At 39.2% G+C, this 24,938-nt stretch overlaps 1 protein-coding gene and 2 pseudogenes across 1 annotated transcript in view; 2 read left to right on the plus strand and 1 right to left on the minus strand.

The window, feature by feature from the left end:
* RP1 (RP1 axonemal microtubule associated) overlaps window positions 1-24,938 on the plus strand; it is a 391,698-nt gene that overhangs the window by 270,574 nt on the left and 96,186 nt on the right. Inside the window, exon 25 of the mRNA XM_058275538.2 lies at window positions 16,044-16,207. Within this exon, the coding sequence (XP_058131521.1) occupies window positions 16,044-16,207 (164 nt within the window). The remainder of the gene's footprint in view (window positions 1-16,043; window positions 16,208-24,938) is intronic.
* On the plus strand, window positions 267-4,381 carry LOC101411355 (V-type proton ATPase catalytic subunit A pseudogene; annotated as a pseudogene).
* On the minus strand, window positions 8,433-8,532 carry LOC111760990 (U6 spliceosomal RNA; annotated as a pseudogene).

Genomic DNA, 24,938 nt, shown 5'->3' on the forward strand with positions numbered 1-24,938 from the left:
TTTTGAAGGTATTCAAAGACCTTTGTGGAAGTGTGGTATATACATACAATGGAATATTACTCAGCTGTTAGAAGGAATACAGTACTAACACACTGGGATATCATGGGTGAATCTTGAGGACCAAATGTTGAGTGAAGCAAGCCAGGCATTGAAGGACAAATAATACATGACCTCTCTGATATGAATGAAGCAAATCAGAGAGCTAGAGACTGGAAGATAGGCATACAGGAAATGGGGGGAGGGGCTGAGAAGAAGGTTGTGAGCCGATGCCCACACAGGCGAAATCTGTGATAAATTGGAGGTAAGTAGTGTTGTGGAGGGATAAGATGGGGACCTAGGGATACTATTGGGTTGGGCTCTGCAGGCTTAAGGGGGGCTAAGGTTGGGAGGATGGGTCAGATGGTCCAAAGAATTGGGGGGAGGTTTGGGGGGGGTTGCAATTGAACACCAGAAATTTTCAGGAAAGTGGTTGAAATTATAATGTTGAGAAATCTCCTTAGAAAATATAAGGAAGAGTGGCTGGTTTAATGTGTTTGATGGGGGGCATCTGGCACAGGGTGCACCTGGAGCAGGCTTCTAGGGAGTGTGTGAGTGCTCATTTTGTCATAGTGTGCTTTTCAGTGGGTGGAGACCCATACAATGAGAAGGAAGGTGGTGTTCTCCCATCCTGGGGAGGCCCAATATTCTCAAACAGAGGAGAGGGTGTCTCTTAAGAGCATAGGTGGCTCCCAATGGAGGAGTACAGACTAGTGTGTCAAGCCCCCAGCATTGTTGTAAGTATCTATGAATCTTGTCCTTCAAGCAGTGAAGCTTGGTTGTCACTATGGGCCCTGAGGGGAGGGGGAGAGATGAAAAGAATAGATGGAATGAGTAGGTCACTGAGGGGGGGGGGGAGAATGGAAGTGTTCTGCATTATGATGCAATGATGGATACATGTTAAATTTCATCAAAAATTTATAAAAGCATACAGCATAAAATACAAACCATAATGTAAACCATAATGTAACCAAGATTAGTAGCTATATTTCAATATTTGTACATCAGTTGTAGCAAATGTAACATCCACATGTAAAAAAATCATTGCTGGAGAAGGGGAAAAGGGGGAGGAAGTTGGGTATATGGGAGTCCCCTACATTCTACATGTGACTTTACTATGATGTAAAACATTTTTGAAGACATAATTTAAAAAAAGATGTAAGACATTGAAGAAGAAATGGAAGAGATTGCCTTTCCACTATATATACAGGGCAACACCTATTACAGTGATGAAAGGCAAAACATCAAAAAAATTTTATGATATTTTTCATTTTTAATACTCCAATTTATTTTAGTTTTTCTAAATTATTATGTACTGTATTTCTAATGTTTAAACCTATCATTACTATTTCATTTTCCTAATAATTGATTCTTGCAATATATTAGGCTTCATTTTTGAAGAAGTTTTGGATCACAAAGGAGTTTAACTATGGCAGGGGAGGAGCATTGGTGTATGGTGTCATTGATGGGGGATGCATGGATGGGAGGGAGTTCTCCAGGGTATGCATATATAGGGAATATAGATATGTTCGGATGTTCATTGGGTGTTGACATAGTGGGTAGAGTTTCACACAACAACTGAGGAAGTGCCAAGTTCCCATCCTGGGGAGTTCTGTTACATTCCCCATTAGAACCGTAACAATCTTCCAAATGCAAGGGCAAAGTTCAGTGAAGAATGATGGTCCAACGATGGGTTCTTGATACTGATGACTATGCTTATGAGCCTGTGTGCTTGAAACTTCAACTGGCCTAGAGCTGCAGGTGCCTGAGAGTTACCTCCTGAGAGCCTCTATGTTGCTCAAATGTGGCCACTCTCTAAGCCAAATTCAGCATATAAATGCATCACCTTCTCCACAGAGTGTGACATGATTCTCGGGGATGAGCCTCCATGGCGCTGAGGGATTATTACCAACCACTGGCTGGTGATGCAACTAGAAAAAGACCTTGAATAAAAGGGGGAAATAGTAAAGACAAATGAGTTTATATGGTTAAAGACTTCAAAATGAGTTGGGAGGTCATCAGAGGGGTCACACTTATGCACGTCTCAGCAGGATCTCAGAGACAGCCAAAGTAAATACAACCCCAGCCAGTGGTGTTCCTGAGGACTATGGAGACACCCAGGTCCTATAGTTATGGCAGATGGCTCTGGGATTCAGTGCCTTGCCAATGAGCCCTACATTGGAATTTGTGCTCCTGTGTGTGACAGAGTTGGACTCAGATGTGACTTCTCTACGCATGCATCTTCTGCCACTTTTACAAAACCTGTGGTTGGTGCTGGGGTTGGTGTATGCACCAGAGATTTGAATCTCTGAACTGTCCATGTGCCAGCTGGGCCCTGAGCCTCAGCAGAGTTCGTTGGACTTACAAAGGTCAGCTAACAAGGAGGTGAGGATGGTCAACCACCACACCAGGGAACCAAGAGAATCTATAACTGCAAGCTGGAGACTCCCATCCATCAGCCATGTGAGATCTAAGCCCCCTCTCAATTTTGAGGTGGAGTAGGCATCACCATCCCAGGGTGCTCAGGATGGAGGAATAAAATATGGATTAGAGTGGATTTACTGGTATTTTACTATAGAATTATTGTGACTCTAGCAATGGAAGGAATTATATCATTGATATAGAGAAGGCAGGGAGAGGGAAAAAGAGGTGTGATGGGGGGCATTTTTGGGACTTGGAGTTGTCCTGAATGATATTGCTGGGACAGATTCATGACATTGTATATCCTGCCATAACCCACCGAATGCACTGGGAGAGACTGTAAACTACAATGTGAACTATAATCCATGTTGTGTAGTAGTGCTCCAAAATGTATTCATCAAAGCAATGAATATACCACACTAATGAAAGAAGTTGTTGATGTGGGAGGAGTGGGGGGTGTGAGGAGTGGGGTATATGAGAACCTCTTATATTTTTTAATGTAACATTTTGTGTGATTTATGTATCTTTAAAAAAAGATAATAATAATTAAAAAAAGACCTTTGTTAGATATCACAGCCAGACCTAAAGCACCTACATCCCCAGAGGAGTTAATGTGTCAACTTTGAGTAGAGATGTCAAATGGGGTTTTACACCTTGCAAAAACCCAAGGATTGGTAGTCATATCATTAGTGGAGATACGTATGGAATTGTCAATCAGAACTTGCTCATCAGACACAAAGTCATGTTGCCACCATGAAATAGAGGAACAGTAACTTACATTGCCCCACTTGGGGACTCTGACACCTCTGATGTTGTCTTGGAACTTGAATTTGAAGGTGTAAAAGAGAAATTTAACATTGTCCCAGTGTGGTCTGTATGTCAAATTTGACTTGTCACTGGGTAGCAGCTAACCAATCACCTTTGTTGAATGGCCAGAGAGTTCTTGATGCCCTTTCCCAGGGCTTTCGACTGTGGAAAGACAGTGATATTGCATTCTCTATCCAAGTATTCCAACAGTGATGTCGTCGTCATTGTAAGATGCAGTTAAAGAGGAAATAAGGTGTCTGAAGTTCTTCAGGACTCCCCAGAGCTCACGATGGAAGCTGATGGTAAGTTCGAGTCAGTTATGAAGAGAACAGCTTTGGTAGCCAGGACCTCCAACATGCCTGCTGTAGCCTCTATTTATGCTGTCAGAATATTTCCATGATATGGGCAATCATGCCAGTATAATGGCTGACTCTACCTCCAAATGGGCTGAAACCTGTACACTCTGATCACTTAGCTGAAATGCCTGCAGATAGTGGGTTGCCTGCATGTCTTGGTGTTCACCTGGCCTCTTTTTGTGAATGAGCAGGCAGAGCAGAATGTCTTGGAAATCCTCAAAGAGAAGCGAATATCAGCAGTTTCTATGCCTGATAGTGATTTTTTCTGAACCAGTTACATCTGCTCCTCTTGGAAATATTTAAGTGTTCGGGGGCTTAGATAAGAAACTAGCACAACATAAGCACTTCCCCTCGGTCAACTGGCTAAGCAGCCACAAGAAATGCCCTCATGCCGCAGATGGGTACTATGGCAAACACTTCTCAGCGTTTGATCCTCTGAAGGCCAGAGCTAAAGAGATTGAGCAGGAAGAAGGAGGCCTTGCAGAAACCGTTCAGCTTGTGAGAAAGGCTTCTTGAGAAGAAACAGATAAAATCACTATGGAGGTAGCAAAACTTATCAAAGTTGACTTCCTAGCACAAAATGGATATCTTCTTTATGACAGATTCTGCCCTTTCTGCAAGGAGAAATGCTATCCAAAATGACTGTGTTTTATAATATGGTACGAAGAGCTGTTGAAAGCACTGCGTGGAGTGTGGAGGGGTGATAATGGGAATTCTGCACATCATGCATGATTGTTTTGTAAGCTCGAAACTTCTCTCATAAAAAATAGGTATATATTAATTTTAAAAATTACATGGTCTGCTATCCATAAGCACATGGGGAAATCCTTTACAACTTTCCTCCATGAAATGTAAGGATCCAGTGAGAGATCACAGCAAAGATCAAGTTAGACTATGCACAACTTCCTGAAGATATGCAGGATGCCTTTTGTAGCCTCACAGAGAAGAACTGGGATTTCCTTCCTCCTTTTCCCCAACAAACCCATTTGTGTGTACCTTCCCAAATTTCTCATCTCAAATCTTTGGCTGCTTTATTGTGAAGCTTTGAGACTCCTGCCCAAGTGTGCTATCATTTGTTTCCTGGTTTAGTTGATAGTTTTTTTATGAAACAAACATTCCTTTGTTTCCGTGTTTGAAGGGCCTTCCTGATTCTTTATCTTTGGTGGTGAGGATGGTAAATACGATGTACAGCAGATACACTTTTGTAAATCTGAATGTAGGATGACATCCCTCTTTCTCCTAGGTTTGACCTTTCCTTGTTTCTATCAAATTATCTACAGGACTACTGTATGTACTCTATTTGGAATGGACTTGGGATGAAAGGCTCAATTTCTATACCTCTGACAGCTACTCTGTGAAATGACTCAATATCTATGTGGCAAGGTTATTCGCAACTTAGAATTTTGATAAGTAACTGCTTTGCAGGAAATATTTCCCTTTTTCAAAACATGAATAATTAAAGTTCCTATTATGCATTGTTTCCCAGTATAAATCAGAAATATTTGAATGAAACTGTTGGGGATTATATGTTTTTAAAATAGGCAGTTGTGGGGCTCTGCACAATATATGAATATTGAATATGGAGCTAGGGAGTTAAACTTAGATTATCTCATCTTGTTAAAGCATGTTTTATTTCACTAGGAAAAATGCAGTATCAAGGGCGATTGTATTCATTACTAGGAAATTCTTTTTTAAAATTACATTTAAAACAATCTCTGAAAACTTGATCCCCATCACATCTTTTTTTTTTTTCAATTTCTCTCCCCCACCCCCACTCTGGTTGTCTGTTCTCTGTGTCTATTTCCTACGTCTTCTTTGTCTGCTTCTGTTGTCAGTGGCACAGGAATCCGTGTTTCTTTTTGTTGCGTCATCTTGTTGTGTCAGCTCTCCATGTGTGCGGCGCCACTCCTGGGCAGGCTGCACTTTCTTTCGTGCTGGGCGGCTCTCCTTACGGGGCGCACTCCTTGAGCATGGGGCTCCCCTATGTGGGGGACACCCCTGCCTGGCACGGCACTCCTTGCGCGCATCAGCACTGCGCACGGGCCAGCTCCACACGGGTCAAGGAGGCCCAGGGTTTGAACCGCAGACCTCCCATATGGTAGAAGTATGTCCTAACCACTGGGCCAAGTCCACCGCCCACATCACATCCTAGAAGCCTAAATTTCTAAAATCCATGTGACAGTGTGATTAGCATTCAAATGCCAGAGATGGGTTTTGTCATGTGTAAAATATCTTTGTCCCTTTAAACACCACAGGGCTGTAGTGCTGGGGCCACAGTGGCATTATATTTAATGGCCCATGCCACATGTTTGTTTGCTTGTTGCATGATTAGACAACAGGTTTGCCAATTGTAGGACTATTTTCTTTCATACAGTGTGATAGTTAAGCTCATGAGTCAACTTGACCAGATTATGATGTCCAGTCATTTGGTCAAGCAAGCCCTGGCCAGACTGTTAGTGTGAGGATATTTCCTGGACTATGACTGATTACATCTACATTCAGCTAAAGAGAAAGCCTCAAGCAATGAGAGAAGTCTTGTCCAATCAACTGAAGGCCTTAGAAGGAAAAGTGATGATTTCAGTAGTCAAAAGAGAATTTTCATCTCTACTTTAGTCAGTCATCTTCTCCGGGGGATGTCATTGAAAACATTCATCAGAGCTCCCAGCTTGCAGTCTGCCCTACAGAATTTTGGACTTGTCCACTCACAGAGAGTTGTAAGATAATTGTTATGAAACCTATAATATTTACATTATATAAATGAATATTTACATTTCATATACATGTATATTTACATTTATATATATAAATATATCATTTTCCCTAGAGTACTCTAATTCATGTAGTTTCTGTTTGTTGGCTCAAAAAGTTTCTGTAAGCATTTCTAGCCATAAGAGCATAACAATTTCTATTCTTTTTAAATAGGTAAGACATTAATTCTTACACCCACCGGTAACAGAATCTGTGTCAAGTGAAAAAAAGATCATTTCAACCAGTCTCTTTTTTGTATTTTTTTAATAAGAAAACTTATAGGTTTATAGAAAAAACATGCAGAAAAAGAGTTCCCATATACACCCCCATACACACACACACAGTTTTCCCTATTATTTCATTCATGTGGTTCCTTTGTTAAAGTTGACCAAACAATATTATTATAACTATACTACTGACTATAAGTAAATATATTAAGGTTCATTGTGTATATTGTACAGTACTATGCTGGTTTAAAAAAATTATTCTAGTAACTGATATACATCCCCATATTTCCCCTTTTAGCATTCAAATTTATAATTCAGTGGTGTGAATTACATTCATAATGTTGTTCATCCTGCCCTTTAAGAATATGTCTTTTAAATAAGAATTTCTGTGTTTGTTTAATAAGGCGTGCTGCAGAACAGCTCTGGGAGCCAATATTCCTGTGAACTCTTCTGACCAGCTGTGCTGGCTCCATTGCTTCCTCTATGGGCAGAGGACGGGGTGTGTGGACATGTCCAACCATCTCAGTGCTCAAATGTAATAGCATGGATACAGTATTTATTATATGCTTCAGCGTATTATTATTTTTTTCTTTCCAACCTATTTTATTGGAAACATCAAAGAATTTCAATACAAAGAGTTAGGATTTAACTTTTTTTTTTCAGTTTTGAAAACTAAGTAATATACATGCTTTATTCTCTGCAATGTACTTATAATGATTTACAATCAATGCTAAAATACAGAACTCACATAGTGAATTGTGAAAACACGATCTTTTTATTTTCAGTTAATTATATTTTTATTTTTCCACTTCCTTCTAAGTACATTGGGTTGCATTAAGTACCTCAAAGAGAAAAACTAATAGGCAGAGTTGTCATTTGATAGGCATTGGTCAGGATGATTTTTTTCCCAACTTGTTCAATCAATTGCTGAAAGAGAGAATTAAAGTTTCCAATTACTATTGTGAGTTTGTATACTTCTTTCTTTGGTTCTGTAAGTTTTTAACATTTTAAAAAAAATTTTAAAGAGACATTTAGAGTACATAAATGTTACTCAAAAAATATAGGAGATTTCCATATGCCCTGCTCCCCACACCACCTAAATTTACCTACATTAACAACATCCTTCATTAGTGTGATACATTCACTGCAACTGAAGAATACGTTTTGGAGCATTGCCACTAAGCATTGCCTGTACTTAACATTGCTGTTTATACTCTCTCCCACACAATTCTGTAGGTTATGGCAAGATATATAAAGATCTGTATCTGTCATTGCACTGTCATTCAGGACAATTCCCAAAAATGTCCCCGTATTGCACCTATTTGTCCTTCTCCCTGACCTCAGAACCTCCAGTGGCCACTGCCTTCACTTCAGTGATATAAGTTCTTCCATTGCTAGAATCACAATAAGTCTGTAGTAGAGAATACCAGTAAGTCTACTTTAGTCCATAGTTCATTCCCCAAACCTGAGGATTCTGGGATTGTGATGCCCACTTCACCTCTAATTGAGAGGGGGCTTCAGTTCCATATGGCAGATGGATGGGACTCTCTTGCTTGAAGTGGTAGATTCTCTCAGTTCCTAGGTATGGTAGTTGTCCATCACACCTCCATGTTAGTTGTCCTGGGTGAGTCCAATGAACTGGAGAGTAGGGGTTGCAACTCTGTTGAGGCTTGGGGGCTCAGCTGGCACATAGACAGCCCAAAGATTCAAGTCTCTTGCACCAACTCCAGCACCAATGATAGCTTCAAATAGAAGGGACAGAAGAGCCATGTGTAGGGAAACCACAAGAGTCTAATTCTGTCACACTGGGGAGAACAAACCCCAAAGTAGGGCCCACTAAAATATGGACTGCTTTATGTATGTCATCCTTGCCCAGGGGCCATACTAATTTCTCTGCATCATTCCAGTTTCAGTATATGTGCAGCTAAAGTGAGCACCTCAATATATTATTTAAATATTTGGGTGATGCATTTCTGTCAGTCCATTAAGGAAAGACACAATCAATAGCAAATTCAGCTATAGTTTTGTTTAAATCCTTACAGATGGTATGTTCTTATAATGGGATGCCATTCAGGAAAGGTCTTCTTCCATGAAACTTTTGTAAACCTTTCAGAATATTAAGATAAAAATTATGCCATGAGTTGTGAGATGCAGACTTAATGGTGCTGCTTCATCAGCTGGCTTCCAATGTGGCCTCCTAGCAAAGGTACTTAAGACCTGTGAAAATTAAAAGGATTTAAAAAAACTGTTTATTCCTACCATAAGCCTATTAGCAAACCAGGGTTGTGATAGGTATGAATGAACTGATGTGGAAGTTTGAACAAATTTACTTTTTGTTGTTAATAATTCACATTATCTTCTTTTAAGACTGTTGATGTATGAGTGTGAAGTTACTAGAGAAACTATGCTCTGATATCCATTTTAAGTGTCCCTTCAACTGGAGATTGCAGAACTCACAATTAAGGCACTAATCACACTTCTTTAATAAGAATGTGTTAAAATTACAACAGTCCTTTAAAAAATATGATGCAGTTCTGTATTTAGGTGCTGTGTCTGGTCCTAAATGGTGTCAGTTAAACAAGTTTCATGTGTATTTTTCCAGTGTTATGTCTCACACATTGCAGCCTTTGGACATTTCCTCCCATCCTTAAGGATGATGGAAGAGGCCATATATTTATCTCCTTATCCTTGAGATTTCACTATCTTTATGTTAAAAGATGTTTATGATTGTTAAAAAAATCTATGAGAGAATGGAAAGTGGATTTGAAAATGCCAGGAATGTAGAGAGATGAAGAAAGTTTTTTTGTCCTAATCTCTCTCAAGGAAAACAGAGAATAGGGTCATAAGAAATTACTGGATTCACTATATGGAATCTGAGAGCTTTCATGGGGGTTTTGACAGAGGTGGATATGGGCAGCTTTAGGGCTTTGTGTCCCCACCCACCTGGGGCACCTGTAGCTCCTCCATCTGTCCCACATACAGCATACAACATCTCCACCAGCTAAGAGTGGAACAAAGCTTTGGTACCCAACACTGTTTATTAGCCTTCTGAGGCTGTCTTGTCTGCCCTGTTTGGGAGTCCTTTGTAGGAATGTGGGGCTGCAACCTGCAGTGGTCCACCCAGTTTTCTCATGCTCACCACATTCTTTTGTGTCTCACCAAGTTCAGAGAAATATCCCCGAGTCACATTTGCTATCTCATGAGTCATCAGGCAAAATATGGCTGTCCCATAGTTTTCACTCTGTATTATGGCAACATAAGACAGGCAGCTCTGTGGGAAGTTTTTCCTCAGTCTACCCAGCTAGCAATTGCAAGGTGAGCTCTTAATTTACATGCGCTCTCCCTGCTTTTCTTTGAGTATACGGTGGTTCATTGCCAAGTAACTGAAATTGTGTTGACACAGATGTTTCTATATTCAACAACAGGGTCAGTTTTCTGAGCTATAAATTCAAATTCATGTAACTCCTACAGAATGCACAGAATAAGGCAAAGATAAAATGTTAGGATCTAAGGAAGGGCCATTTAAATCCACTAGTTATTGGGACTTTGTTCACCAAAACAACACACTCATGCCTTCATGAAAATAAATCTCCAATTAATAAGAATTCATTGGGATGGAAAAGGTTAACAGCAGGCCCACAGTCTATTTTTCCCTTTACCTGGAAACACATGAAAGAGTTGAATTAGTCAAATCCCCTTGCAAACAGGCTAATAATAATTAGATCCCTGGGTAAAAACACTGATGGTATTAATAAGTGAAAGATGATGGCAAATCCTTATCTGTGAAATGCTTTCAGCAGCTGTTCTACTTTAGTTTCCCTTCCCCCCTCCCTCCTCCAAAAGCTAGTGGCTTAAAATTAATTCATTATCATCTTTTACACTTTCAGTGGTTTGACTTGGCTCAGTCAGATGTTTTCACTTGGAGTCAGATTTTAATCAGATAGTGTGTGCATTTGCAGACACCTGAAGACACAGTTGGGCTGGGCTTCCAAGATGGTGCACACATTGCTGGCAGGTGCAGAGGCCGGGAGCTCACCCGGAGTTCCTAACCCACTTGACCCCCCTACTGCATCATCAGATGTCATCAGGGTCATCAGATGGCTCCTGCAGTCTAGGAGAGAGGGTACCAAAGAATGCCCTAACAGACCCAGGTAAATAGCTCTGAATCCCAGAATATTATTTCTGCTGCATTGTATTACCTAAGGCCAAACCAGGCTCAAGCAGAGGCAAATAGGCCCCACGTTTCCTGGAAATAATAAAGTGGTCATTGTGCAAAAAGAACGAGTACTTTGGGAAATATTGGTGACACCGTCTTTGGAAAATGCAGTCTGCCTCAGGAGAATATACCTCATTGGCACATGTTGTCTATCATAAATAAACTTGGTATTTACGGATTATGGGGTACATGAATAGAGAATGTTATGTAAGCTGGTTGAATGATAGGTTTCATAGCTCCACATCCATTGTGCAAATGCTGCATGTTAAATCTGAACCATGGGAAGTGGGTGTGGCTCAAGCTGTTGGACACTCACCTATCACATGGGTGGTTCCAAGTTCAATTCCCATTGCTCCTAAAGAAGACGAGCAAGACAGTAAGCTGACATGACAGGCTGGAGAAGTGAGCTGAGGCAACAAGATGACTCAATGAAATGACACAATGAGATTACATAACAAGGAAACACAGGCGATACAAGCAGGGAGAGGAGGTGAATGAAGCAATTGGGCACCTTCCTCCAACATGAGAGTCCTCATGTTTGATTTCTGGTGCCTCCTAAAAAGAAGACAAACAGACGCAGAGAGCAGACAGTGAGTGCAAACAACTGGAGTTGGGAGGGGGCCGGAAGAAATAAACAAATAAAATAAATCTTAAAAGAAAAACTGAACCAAAGCATGCCCTAATGCAGGCTAGAGGGGACACTTCAGAGATACAGTAAGGCTCTAGGGAAGGAGGTGGCAAACGATTGGATTATATGTATTTTCTGCTTTAAGAGTCATCTGGTCATCATTGTAACTACACAACTCTGCCGTAATAGTGTGAGAGCAGCCACAGAAAATGCATAAACAAATCAGTATGACTGTGTTTCAATGAAACTTTAATTACAAATCAGGCGGCAGATTGGATTTGGCCTGTGGTCCACCCTTTGTCAGCCCTGGTCTATAATCTCTCAAAAATGCCTGGCCTGGGGTCTGATAGTGAATCATTAGGGTAGTTGGTATTAGGTAAGACCTGCAAACCATGTCAAGTCTGATTTGGCAATCCAACCCTTTGTGTTATCTGACATTGCCCCCTTAGAGAGTCTCTTGAACATCTACCACAATGCTATGCATGATAGAGACACTTAATGTCTGTGCATGACATAGACACTTGGAATCTGTAAATCAGCTGGTAAGCAAACTATTCATTGAATTTCAATTATTGGCCTTGCATTATGTACTGAAGTTCAGGGTTTTCTAGTTAAACTGCACATACACTGGCTACAATTAGCTACATGAGAAGGACAAATGACAAAGGACATACTTTTCATTGTCAAAATGGAAGTCCCTGTCACAACCAATCAGTTTTCTTTATTATTGAGAAGAAATCCAAATTTATTCTGAGATGTTTAAAAAGCAACAATAGGGCCTTAATAGCAGATGTTGAAAGTGAAATCTATACATTGGTATAGGCTATTTTTATAGAACTTTTAATACAAAAAATAAATAAATAAAATAAGCCTCCTAGGATGTAGTTCCCAGGAAAATTTTCCTTTTTTCTCTATCAGGATTTCTTTCAATGGAGGCCACCGCTATAGCAGCTCCCCCAGTTTTAGCCTGAGCACCAACAAAAGGCTGCAGTGGGACTGTCTGAGGTAGACGGTCAGCAACAACTTGTTGTACAGTCAACAACATTTTCTTTTTAACCATTCAAACCATTAGTAAATATAAGAAGTATTTAGACTTCACGTACATGGAATTTTCTTTCTTCCTTTGAAAGCTCTAAGTTCATAGAAGTGATTTTCTAAAGAGAGTAACAGATGATTGTGTTTCTTATGTGAGTCCTTGGGGTTGAATAGATAACAATAGGTATAAGGGGAAAAAAAGAAACTTGTATAAAAAGAAGATCTGAACTCATTTCTTTCTCACTTTTTTTTATGGAGAAAGTTTTATAATAAAAAATTACAGAAGAAATGTTGTACTCATGATGCAGAAGCAACACAAAAACTACAGACACATTTCTAGCTCTGTTAGAAATAAATTCCATTTCATGGGGCAGTGGCTTTGTTTCTTTCATTTAAATACAGGCTCAGAATGTTTTCTTATGTTATTTTCTACAAATGTTCCTCTTTTGTGTTTTACATTGTAAGAAATTCTTAAGTGATCAGATTTTAAAAGTATACTATAAGCAATATTGATTTTTAAAAAAGTGATCTTTGCCCCAGTGGTATAAAGCAAAACTTGAAAATGAATAAAAATAATTGCAGAAGATGTTTAATTCGTTATTTTTTGGTTAAGGTTTATGTCATGATGACATGCTAATTTCCAAAGGGATGACACAGGAGTGTTGAATGAGTCAGTGACTCTTCACTATTTGTCTCTATTTTAATCAGCAAGATGCTCTAACCTGCTTGCAAACTCTTTGCTATCCCTCTCCACATGATAGTGTGATATGAAAATCTAAGGGCAGGCTTGGATGGCAGGGAAAGGAGAGAAGGTTGACATAGAAAAGGAGACCTAAGTAAGAAGAGAGCTTCTTTAACTCCTTGAATTATGCATCAAAGCACAGGTGTGAGGCTTTCTGGAAGAATTCAAATAGTAATAGGATTCTCAGTGGGCTTATTACATGAAATTTGCATGTTTCCTATTTTTCCAAGTGATTTGAAGTCCCTCCAAGCAAACTTGCAACAGGGTAAAAAGGACAAAAGTGCACAACTTCTAGTTCTTCCCACCTTTTGCATTCTGGCACCAAAGCTTAAATTCCATCTCTGTTGATCAACTTTAACATTATGCAAAATTTACCTGAAGAAAATTTTATTAAATTGATTAAAGATTGGGCATCTTCCCATAATGTTTGCAGATGTATGAGGGATGGAGAGTAGCATTAATGTTTTCAAAAGAAAGATGGCCTTAGTGGAGGAATTATTGAGTAATCAACTGTCCAGAATGGTCAATGTAGATGGAAATATGAAAAATATGCAAAAGTCAGTATGTGCTTATAGAGCCTTTGAAAATAACAATTAAACACCTTTACATTGCCCCTGCAGTCCAGGGATAAACTTGAGGAGTAGAAATGCACCTCCCTCCACTGAGTTCTAGGAGGCAGGGCTTTATCTTTCGTTATGCTTGGTGATGTGCTGCAAACTCAGTGTGAAAGGGCTCGACTGTTGTGGGGTTGATGGTGCAACTTTTCAAAGAAGTGCACAAAATAATGAAATGAATACTATCTCAATCTGTCCTTCATTTATCTTTCCCATTAAACCAATCACAGAACAATTCATAGATCTGTTTAAAAAAATGTATGTATGTATATATTTATTTATTTTCTGCCATGCTCAGCTTATTTCAGTTTCTCTGTGTTTCCAGCACCACCTAGGCAGGAGGCTCAATGACCTATTCTGCTAACATGAAGCATTGTCCACTTCTATTTCAAATATATCCTTTCTTCATCTCCCCTCCCTGAAACCCAACTCCTTTGGCCATGCCCTTTTGATCTTGCACATGTTTTGAATCCTCCCTTGTTGGTTCATTCCATCCCTAAGGAAGCTCTAGCAGTTTTTTGTTAAATAATTTTTTAGCTTTTCCTTCTTTGTTTATAGCTCCTTCTCATCCTTACCACTATTCTGCTCAGATCACCAAACTGTGCTACTAGCTCAGCTTGCCAAGGATATTCCTTTGTGCTGATGTTGCCTTGATATCAGGGTTATCAGTGTATCTATCATCCTTTCCCACCCAAAGATCTGACAGTGATGCCTAAAAAAACTCTCCAGCCAAACTCCCAGTACTAAATGCTTCCGACTCGGCCATTGTGCCCAAAATATCTGCCTATCCTGAAAAGTCCATTTACTTTGTAATTAAAATGCTATAATATTTCCATAACTTTTCCACATTCTAGCTTCCAAAAGGCTGTTGATGTACAGTTATTTTAGTACTTCTTGATTTGGGTCAATATTCATTTCATGCCAAACTCAGCATGTAAATGCAATGCCTTCCCCCCAGCGTGGGACATGACACCCGGGGATGAGCCTCCCTGGCAACGAGGGACCACTATCAACTACCAACTGATGATGCAACTGGAAAATGACCTTATACGGAAGGTTCAATGCGGATCAGCAGAATATCCATGTCTACATAAAATACCATGACTTTAAAATGCTGTTTGACCTAAAGTAAGGGGGAAATGGAAAGGAGAAATGAGTTTATATGGCTACGAGTTTCTAAAAAAGAGTCTGGAGGCTGGCAGAAGGTTTGCCCTCATGCACAACTGAGCAGAGTCAGAGAGACAGATAAAGCAGATACAACCCCCAGATATTGGTTCCTTTGAGGGCTAAAGAGACCCATGGGAGTTATGGTCATGGCCGATGGGGTTAACTACCAGGGCAGATGGCCCCTCTTTGGAAATGGTGTTTATGTGTGATGAATCTGGACTCAGATGGGATCTCCCTTCATAAGACTTTCATGCTAATGTGCTGGAGGTGCAGTTAATGTTGGGGTTTAAGATATATTTAGGGGATTTGAATCTCTGGACTGACAATGTGATAGCCAGATCCTGAGCCTCAACAGACTCCAGCACCTACAATCTGATTTATTGGACTTACCACACTCAGCTAAGATGGAGGTGAAGAAGGACAACCACCACACCATGGAGCCTAGAGTGATTACAACTGAAAATGGGAGGATTGCATCCAGCATCCAGGTGGAATCTGAGCCTCCTCTTGACATAAAGGTGCAATGGACACAACCAATCCAGTGTCCACATAGAAGAGGTGGCATTGGATTGGGAAAAGTGGACATAATGGACAAAGGGTATGGGGAAAGGCAGGAAGAGATGAGAGGTGGAGGCGTCTTCGGGACATGGAGCTGCCCTGGATGGTGCTTCAGAGGTAATCACCGGACATTGTAAATCCTCACAGGGCCTACATGATGGAATAGAGGAGAGTATGGGCCATGATGTGAACCAATGTATATGAGGTGCAGAGGTGCCCAAAGATGTACTTACCAAATCCAATGGATGTGTCATGATGATGGGAACGAGTGTTGTTGGGGGGGGGGAGAGGGGGGGTGGGGGGGTGGGGTTGAATGGGACCTCACATATATATTTTTAATGTAATATTATTACAAAGTCAATAAAAAATAAAAAAATTAAAAAAATATATATATTCATTTCATGACTAGATTATGGAGAATTCCTCATTTTCCTAGTATTTATGGGTTTCCTCTGTAATTACATAGTGGTTTCCTTATTTCTTTGCAGAAGGAGCCTGGAAAGTGACTGTTGTTACTGGGAATTTTGAAAATGCTGGCACCTCAGCCACAGTATTCCTTTATGTTTATGGAGAAACAAGATGTTCAGGTCCTATTATTTTGGGATCCGGAAAACACCAGCTATTTAGTACCAACAGTGCAGATATATTCAAGGTAAAATTGATATGGCCTGTTGAGATATATTATGATATACAATAAGATGGAAAAGAGAAAGACTTTTGTTTTTGTATTAATTTGCATTAAATTTTCTTGGTATGCATGAAATCTTTAATCTGAAGGGAGTCAGGAAACAGAAGTAATAACAGGGGTGGTATGTTGGCGAAGGGGTGGTTGGATGGGAATCCTACACATGTGTATGTTTGTTTTGCAAGTTCTCAACCTCTGTAATAAAAATATATTTTAAAAAATGCAGTAGTTTGGGGGATAATAACTTGAATAGAAGATTTTTGTTTCTTTCCGACTTTTTATTTGTATAAAGGCAAAAAGTATACTAACATCAGAAACTTTAAAAACAAGAGGAAACAAATTGACTCCTACTTGTACCATCAAGTCAACTGTTTCCATTGTTGAATATGCTGCCCTAGTCTTTGTCCATATGCAGGCATGGATTTTGGATTTTTACATAAAAGGCTATGGCTTTTTACATAAAGACCCTAATACATATGATGAGGTATTATGCTATGATGGAAAGAGGGTGCAACATAATGGCTACGTGGTCTGAAGAATCAGATAGACAAGTTTCAAATGCTGACTTTGTCACTTACTAGCATGGTGACCTGGTTAAGTTATGTAACCTCTGTGTCTCACTTTACTCTATAATCCTTACTTCAAAGAGTTACTGTAAAGATTAAATGAATTAATCCATGTAAAGAACTTAGTGCTATGCCTGCAATTCTCAATAAATATTTCCTATTATTATTGTAGCACATAAGTAAATTTGTAGCTCTCCCTTCTTACTAAGAACATTACCATTTTTGCAGTGATCTATACAATCTTCCTAGTTATAATCTGTACTGATTAAATATTGAGTGGTATACCACAACTAAATGAAACACTTTGCTATTGTTGGTCATTTAAATGACATCTAGGTTTTTACTATTATAAATAATGCTGCAATGAATATTTTTATAATCCTACCTTTCTTTGTTTTTAACCAGTTATCTTCTATCTTTATGATTAAATTCTGGGACATGGGATTACACTTGATCCATTTTGATAAATTGCTTTTTAAAATGTTGCACTGCCTCACAGGATATAGTAAGCATTTTGTAACTGTCTTTACTTTTCTGGCTGTTCTTTACTTTTCTGAACAAGAATTCATAAGGCCACAGTTTTTAGGCTGGGAGAAGTCCAGTACTGAGGTGTCAGCAAGGTGATGCTTGTTCCTCAAAGTCTGTAACATTTTGGTGCTAGCTGTCTTTGGTTTGTATCCCTGCCTTGCCTCATGTGGTGATGATGCCTTCTCCTTTCTTTTCCGGGTTCTGTTGACTTCCAGCTTTCTGCTCCTACCCATGGCTTTCTCTGCATTTCTTCCTCTTAAAAATGACTGTAGTAATCCAGATTAAGAGCCACCGTCATTCAGTTCAGCCACACCTTATCTAAAACAACATCTTGAGGAGGTCCTATGTACAACGGGTTCAAACCCACAGAAAGGAAAATTAAGATTTAAAGTATTTCTAAATTGTAACTCATAGTTCAATGTACCACAGTAACTTATAACCGTCATTAAATTATGGCATCTATTTCTGCCATTCACGGTGTTTAATATCTTTTCATTAAAATTTGCCAATTCCCTTTGCAAGTCGTGGTGTGTGACTATGTATCTATGGAAACGATCTTCCCTTCTTATCTTTTTGTTAAAAGGGTTTTCTGTTAAAAAGGCTTTAATGAGATATAATTCATGTATCATACAATACACTTGTTTAAACTGTACAATTTAACAGTACATAGTTTATTCACAGAGTTGTGCTGCTATCGCTACAATCTAATTTTAGTTTGTACAACACTACAATGTACGTGAGTACATACACCTCCAAAAGAAAGCCTGTACTCATTAGCAGTAACTTCTTAACCCCTATTTTCCAAAGTGGCTGCACTATTTTACATTCCCACTTGCAATGTATGAAGGTAACAATTTCTTCACATCCTCCTCATCATTTGTTATTGTCAGTCTTTTTACTATGACCATCCTAGTGGTTGTTACATTGTACCTTATTGTGCCCTTGATGAGCATTTCCCCAAAGATTCATGGTATAGAACATCTTTTCCTGAGGTTCCTGCTTATTTGTATTTCTTCATTGGAGAAGTGTCTATTCAACCCCCTTCTTCGTTTTTAATTTGACTATCATTTTATTAGTGAGTTTAATAGTTCTTTATATATTCTAGATATAGTCCCTTTTCAGACCCATTATTTGTAAATCTTTACTCCATTTTGTGAGTTGTTCATTCAGTTTCTTGATGGTGTGGATTTGAGCTATCATCTAGTCTTTTCAGTTCAGCATGAAGGATTCCCTTTAGGATTTCTCATAAGGTAGGTCTGCTAACAATTTCAGCATTTGTTCCTCAAGTGTCTTTATTTGAATAAAGAATTCTTGGTCGACACCTTTTTTCTTTCATCGTCTTAATTATGTCATTGCACTACTTCCTGGTCTCCATGATTTCCGATGAGAATTTACTGTAAGAGTTCTTATATGTGATTTGTTGTTTTTCTCTTGCTGCTTTCAAAATTCACTTTGCTTTTGGCTATCAATGGTTTGACTATAATGTGTCTAGGTATATATCTCCTCTTTGTTGGTTTGCACAGCTATTGTTGTTGTGAGGCTACTGATTTTCAAGTCCACTGTGGAGCTGGGGAGAGCAGGACGGGAGCAGATCAAGTTACAATGCACAGACTTCTCATCTTACCAAGGTTCACAGTTTTTGTTGAATGAACATTCCTCAGATTGTTGTGAGTATTTGGTTAATTTCCAGAGTTCTAAAAACTTTGACTTTGATCTTTTTGCCAGTTTTTTTCATTCCTTTGATGGAGAAGTGGATTGAAGGAGGTCCTCACTCATTCCAGAAGTCCTCTTCTATCCTTCTTACTTTTATCATGTTTTGATGTTTTTTAAATTCAAATTTATATTCCTCCATGAAATCCTCCATTTGTGGCTCTGATTTATAGGATTTTGGCTGGAAAGAAATGAGATATGGCCCAATATAAATTTGGCTTTGAGCTTACATATTGTCATGTGTCTGAATCCTTGAAATATAAGCGCCATCCGCTAAGTGGTTGTTGAGACATTAACTTTCTTACTACTTAACATTTTCCTTTTGTCTAACTGGTTCATGTGCTATGTGGCAATGTAGAGCAATCTTGACCCAATTGTAGCTTTTGGAATGGAATATGATTGTGAGGCAGAATAGATTAGAGGAGGATTCCAGTTTTGAAAAAGAGCTTGCAAAATGGTGTCTGGCTTTGTGGTAATTTAGGTAGCTACCCTCCATAGACTGCAGGGTCAGCCCTGGAGACACACATGGAATGTCACTGAGAGTTAGGGTAGAGGAAATGAGACCTCAGGCAAACTAGCAAGGCATAAATCAGAACAACGTCTGTAATAGCAGATAGTTTGGAAGGAGCAGGCTCAGAAGATTCCTAAATAACAGAGACTGGACCTCATTTAGTTGTTAACTTGAATCTTTGTGATTGCTGGACACAGATAGACACTCGCGAATATTGTTGACAGCATGAAAATTTAATGAAAATTACTTTGCTGAAGTTTTATATTTGCTGCTTTCTCAAGGAGTATTCATTGCTGAATTTCCCCTGTGATCATTTTTACCCTGAGGGCATCATAAAGGCATCACTTGTATCTTATATGGTTATTATTTAGTTATAAACTGCCCAGAGATTTAGCTGAGTTTTTCATTGCATTTTTGCAAATTGAAATACTAAATAGTACTCTGTTGCCTGAAAAAAGTTAGTGTCTAAGGCATTCACTCCTAGCAAGTGGTTTCCTGCTTCTGGTTTACTGTTATATGAAGTAAATTAATTTTGTAGATGAATAGGTTTAATATTTATTATGAGCTCATAGGGCACTTGTATAAGCATTTGAATCTCCCTTATGTTGCTTAGAATAGAATGCATAATACATTTTTGCCTGTTTAAAACACTTTATGTCGGCAGGAAGTAGAAGACCTATATTTGAGTTCTAACTCTGCCCTTTACTATCTCAGGAAACATGAATTAATCACTTAACATTTCTAAGCTTTAATTCCCATGTAAATGGGTTAAATGATGACCTTATAATGCTATTGGGAAGACTGAAGGAGTTAAAAATTAAGATATTTTATATGAACTATAAAAATTCTTCTTGTACTCATGAGGCTGACTCTTATGATCCTGCCCCAAAATTGGGATAAATTTCCTGATGGGGTAGGATATAAGATAATTTGTCAGATGAATGAGGGCAGGAAGGCAGCTTGGCAGATGGTTGGTGGGTGGTTATTTCTGGCATGGGGGTCTGTGTAGAAACATGTCTGGAGGATGGAGTAGGAGGTAAAAACAGAGTGAGCCAAGACTAGGTTGGCTGGACTAGAGCAAGTAATATATCAGGAACATTTCTCTTGGGCCTTTCCAATGTTTAAAGGTTCGATTTCCATGTGGACACATAAATTATTAGCCATTAGCTAAATAGACATCACCATATTCATTTTGATTTTGACATAACTCCATGACTTTCTTCTTTTTATATTTTTCCTTTTCTTTCCTCCTTTGTCTTCTTTTTCTTTTTTTTAGTGGTCCTGTAATTTAGAGTATGGTATTATTTCTCACTGACTCCATTCAGCAGTTTAAAAATTGCACACTAAACAGAGTTCTGCTGATACAGTTTGCTTTCCTCTGGATAGAAGACCCTAGACACAATTAAATGTAATCTTTTCCTTCAGTCACAAAAATGGAAATATTTTAAAAATGACATCTTCTACATTGGCCACAAAATTTTCACTTATGTATTCTTTTTTTTAAAAAAAGATTTCTTTCTTTCTCCCTCCCCATCCCACCATTGTCTGCTCTCTGTGTCCATTCACTGTGTGTTCCTCTGTGTCTGCTTGTATTCTCACTATGCGGCTCCAGGAACCAATCCTGAGACCTTTTGGAGTGGAGAGAGGTGATCATTCTCTTGTGCCACCTCAGCTCTCTGATCTACAACATCTCTTATTGTCTCTCTTCTGTGTCTTTTTTTGTTGAGTCACCTTGTTGCGCCAGCTCTCTGTATCAGCTGGCACTCCTGAGTGGGGTAGCACTCCTGTGCAGGATGGCACTCCCATGTGGGCTGGCACTCCGCATGGGCCAGCTCACTGTGCAGGCCCGCTTGCCTTCAACAGAAGCCCTGGGCATCAAACCATGGACCTCCTATATGGTAGATGGGACTGCAACTGCTTGAGCCACATCCATTTCCCCACTTACGTATTCTTATCAAGAAAAGTCAATGGAGTTGTTCCCATTAAATTTCTACAAAACTGCAATATGCCATAAACTAAGGGAAACAGATAACCACTTTTCTGACAGCTAAATTTTCTCATTGCAACAAAAATATTATTGATCTCAGAAATTAATCACTTTGCATTTATTAGAGGATAAGAAATGCTACTGCTTCAGAATTTTAAAATCTTCATGCAGAGAAAAAGAAAAGGGTGTTCGCTAATGCTAAATTAATTAAATATTTGTTAAAGAAAAAACTGGGAAAAAACAATACACCCTTTGGTAGCTCCTCTTTCGGCATTGTGAAATGGTATCTCTTCTTTCCAAAGACCAAGACTTTCATTTGTGGTGTTTGTTGCATCCTCTTGCATCTTTTAGAATTGTGCTACATCAGTGTGGTAGATTGAGTCATGGACCCCAACATCAACCTCTTCTTAACCTCACATTCCTGTAGGTGTGAACCCATTTATAAACAGAACCTTTTGAGAATATTATTTTATTTAAATAGCATTTTAACCAAATAAAATGATTCACAACTGAACCAAGCTGGCCCTTAATCTGTATTACTGTGGTCTTTGATAAGCAGAAGAAATTCAGACACAGTCAGGCCACATGCAGTAGCCCAAATGCAGTGAAAAAAGAAGAGCAGACGTAAGGAGAGAGAGAGATGGCCATGTGACCGGAAGCAGAGATGAAAGTCAAGGAACCCCAAGGATTGTGGCAAGGCAGCCCAAGAATGCTAGTGACACTGAAAGCAAGCAAGCCGAGACCTTGATGTTGGGCTTCCAGCCTTCAGAACCATAAGACAATAAATAGCTGTTGTTTAAGCCAATACATTGTATGGTATTTGTCATAGCAGGTTGTCCAATGAAGACAAACAGTCATCCTTTTTCCTTCTTGCCTTCAGCCTACCAAGATGCTTATGCCCTCCTGATTCTAAAAATTATCCTCACATTGCTCTGAAATTAACTGAGCTTTTTCCTTCCTTTCTTTGCCAAGCTTTTAGAAATACTAATCCACACTGTTGATCCAATTCTTTCTCTTCACATTCTCTCTTAAATCTCTTGCAGTTTGGGTTTGCTCCCATTACTCTGTTTAAACTATGTTTTGAAACATCTGTAGTCTTTGAATTCCTAATTACCCTGGAAAATCCTAATTTCCCTGTCAGTTGTTATCCTGGGTTGGCAGCCAAGGAATTGTTGGGCAGGTGGAGTGTGCAATGATTGGGTGTGGGTCTGGGCTCATATCACCGAGTTCAAGTTCCAGCTTCTTGATCAACTGCGTGTTTGTGAGAAGTTGTTTAATGTTTTATGCTTTGTGAAATTGGCAAAAATAATTGTACCTATCTAAAATAATTGTTGTGAGGAATAAACTAGATATAAAATCAATGTAAGATATTCACTGCAGAGGAGGACACATAGTAAATGTTCAGTGGTTTTTAAGTATTTTTATTGTGTTCGGGACCAAAGAGTTTAGGAAATAGTAGGAGACAGTCAAATGTTTCACAGTAGTGGGACTACAAAAGGAGAGAAGATGGATGAATTTGACAACAAGGAGGGGATTAATGCCTTTCAAGAGCAGTTTCACCTATCTGCTAAGAGAGATAACAGGGATGATTAGAGTGAAGAGAAGGGGTGGCTCTGGATATGGGGCCACTTTCCACTTAAGATGATTAGTTAATGAAAAGGAGAAACAAGCGATTAGATAGGGGTAAGTACAGGGTAAAGTGTAGGACTACGCAATAGTAGAAAGATCATCCAGTTTTGAATGGGAGGAGATGGTGGCAGTGGAGAGACATTTTTGTATGAAAAGTTGGAAAAGAGAGAGAATAAGTGTTAGAGCCAGATCCCTCAAAAGACACAGGGATACAGTTGGAAGAGAAGGTTTTGTGAGGAGGAGGGTACTTCTTCAACCTCTTTGAGACTAGAAATTAGGATAAAAATAGATGTCATCACAGATGTTAATTTAGAAATAAAGTACAATCAGTTCAGCTATAACACTTGTTTTGAAAATGTGAATTTGTTCTAATATGATTGTTATATTAAGGAATACTTTGAGCTTAACTGAAACTTCATATTTTCTTATGTGCAATTTCAGCACCAGCAAACACTAGGAGAATGCAGACAACTACCCTCAGGTGAACCAGGTTAGGTAGGAAGATATAAATCATACACAGGCACACACACACACTTACCTCACACATCTCCCAGCTACCTCTGTTCACCACATATATTATAAGCCGCCCCAATCCACAGTGGTATCACAACTTTCATTGAGACTGCAGATAACCCTATTTCCATCATTTGACAATAATGTACAAACTGCAACCCTTCTGACATCCCCTTCTGCAAGCAAACTTTATATCCTTTCAAGATACAGTTATGAATTTATTGCAGTAGCAGTGTATTTCTTAACAATTTGCATGTGCAAAACTCTTCTATCATTTTTACTAGATTACTATCTTTTATAAATATATTTTTAATTTTTTTAAAAGGTACCTAGTTACACAAAATGTTACACATAAAAATATAAGGGATTCCTACATGCCCCACTCCCCACACCTCCCACCCTTCCCCACATTAACAACTTCTTTCATTAGTGTGGTACATTCACTGCAATTGATAAACACATTTGGAGCATTGCCACTAAGCATGGATTATAGTTTACACTGTAGTTTAAACTCTCTCCCACTCAATTCTGTAGGATATATAATGGCCTGTATCTGTCATTGCAATGTCATTCAGTACAATTCCAAGTACCAAAAATGCCCCCATATTTCACCTTTTTTTCCCTCTTCCAGCCTTCAGCATCTCCCATGGCCACTTCTCCATGTCAATGATATAATTTCTTCCATAGCTAGTATACCAATAAGTCTATAGTAGAATACCAGTAAGTCCATACTAGTCCATATTTTATTCCCCAGTCCTGAGGATTCTGGAATGGTGATGCCCACTCCACCTCTAATTGAGAGGGGGACTTGATCCTGTATGGTTGATGGATGGGACTTTCTTGCTTGCAGTTGTAGACTCTCTCAGTCCCTGGGTATGTTGACTGTCTATCCTCACCTCCTTGTTAGTTGTCCTGGGAGAGTCCAATGAACTGGAGAGTAGGTGTTGCAACTCCACTGAACCTCAGGGCCTAGCTCTCAAATGGACAGGCCAAAGATTCAAGTCTCTTGGACATACACCTACCAATTCCAGCAGCAACTATAGGTTCAAATAGAAGGGACAGAAGAGGCATGTGTAGAGAAGACACAATTGAGTCCAACTCTTTCACACTTAGGGGCACAAACCCCAAAGTAGCGACCCCTGGCATGGCATGAAACTCTGGAACTATCTGACATCACTGTAGGACTTGGGTGTCTCCAGAGCCTTCAGAAGTTCCACTATTTGGAGTAGTATCTACTTTCTCAGTCTAAGAGAT

The sequence above is a fragment of the Dasypus novemcinctus genome, chromosome 14 (assembly GCF_030445035.2).
Source record: "Dasypus novemcinctus isolate mDasNov1 chromosome 14, mDasNov1.1.hap2, whole genome shotgun sequence".
Classification (NCBI taxonomy): Eukaryota; Metazoa; Chordata; class Mammalia; order Cingulata; family Dasypodidae; genus Dasypus; species Dasypus novemcinctus.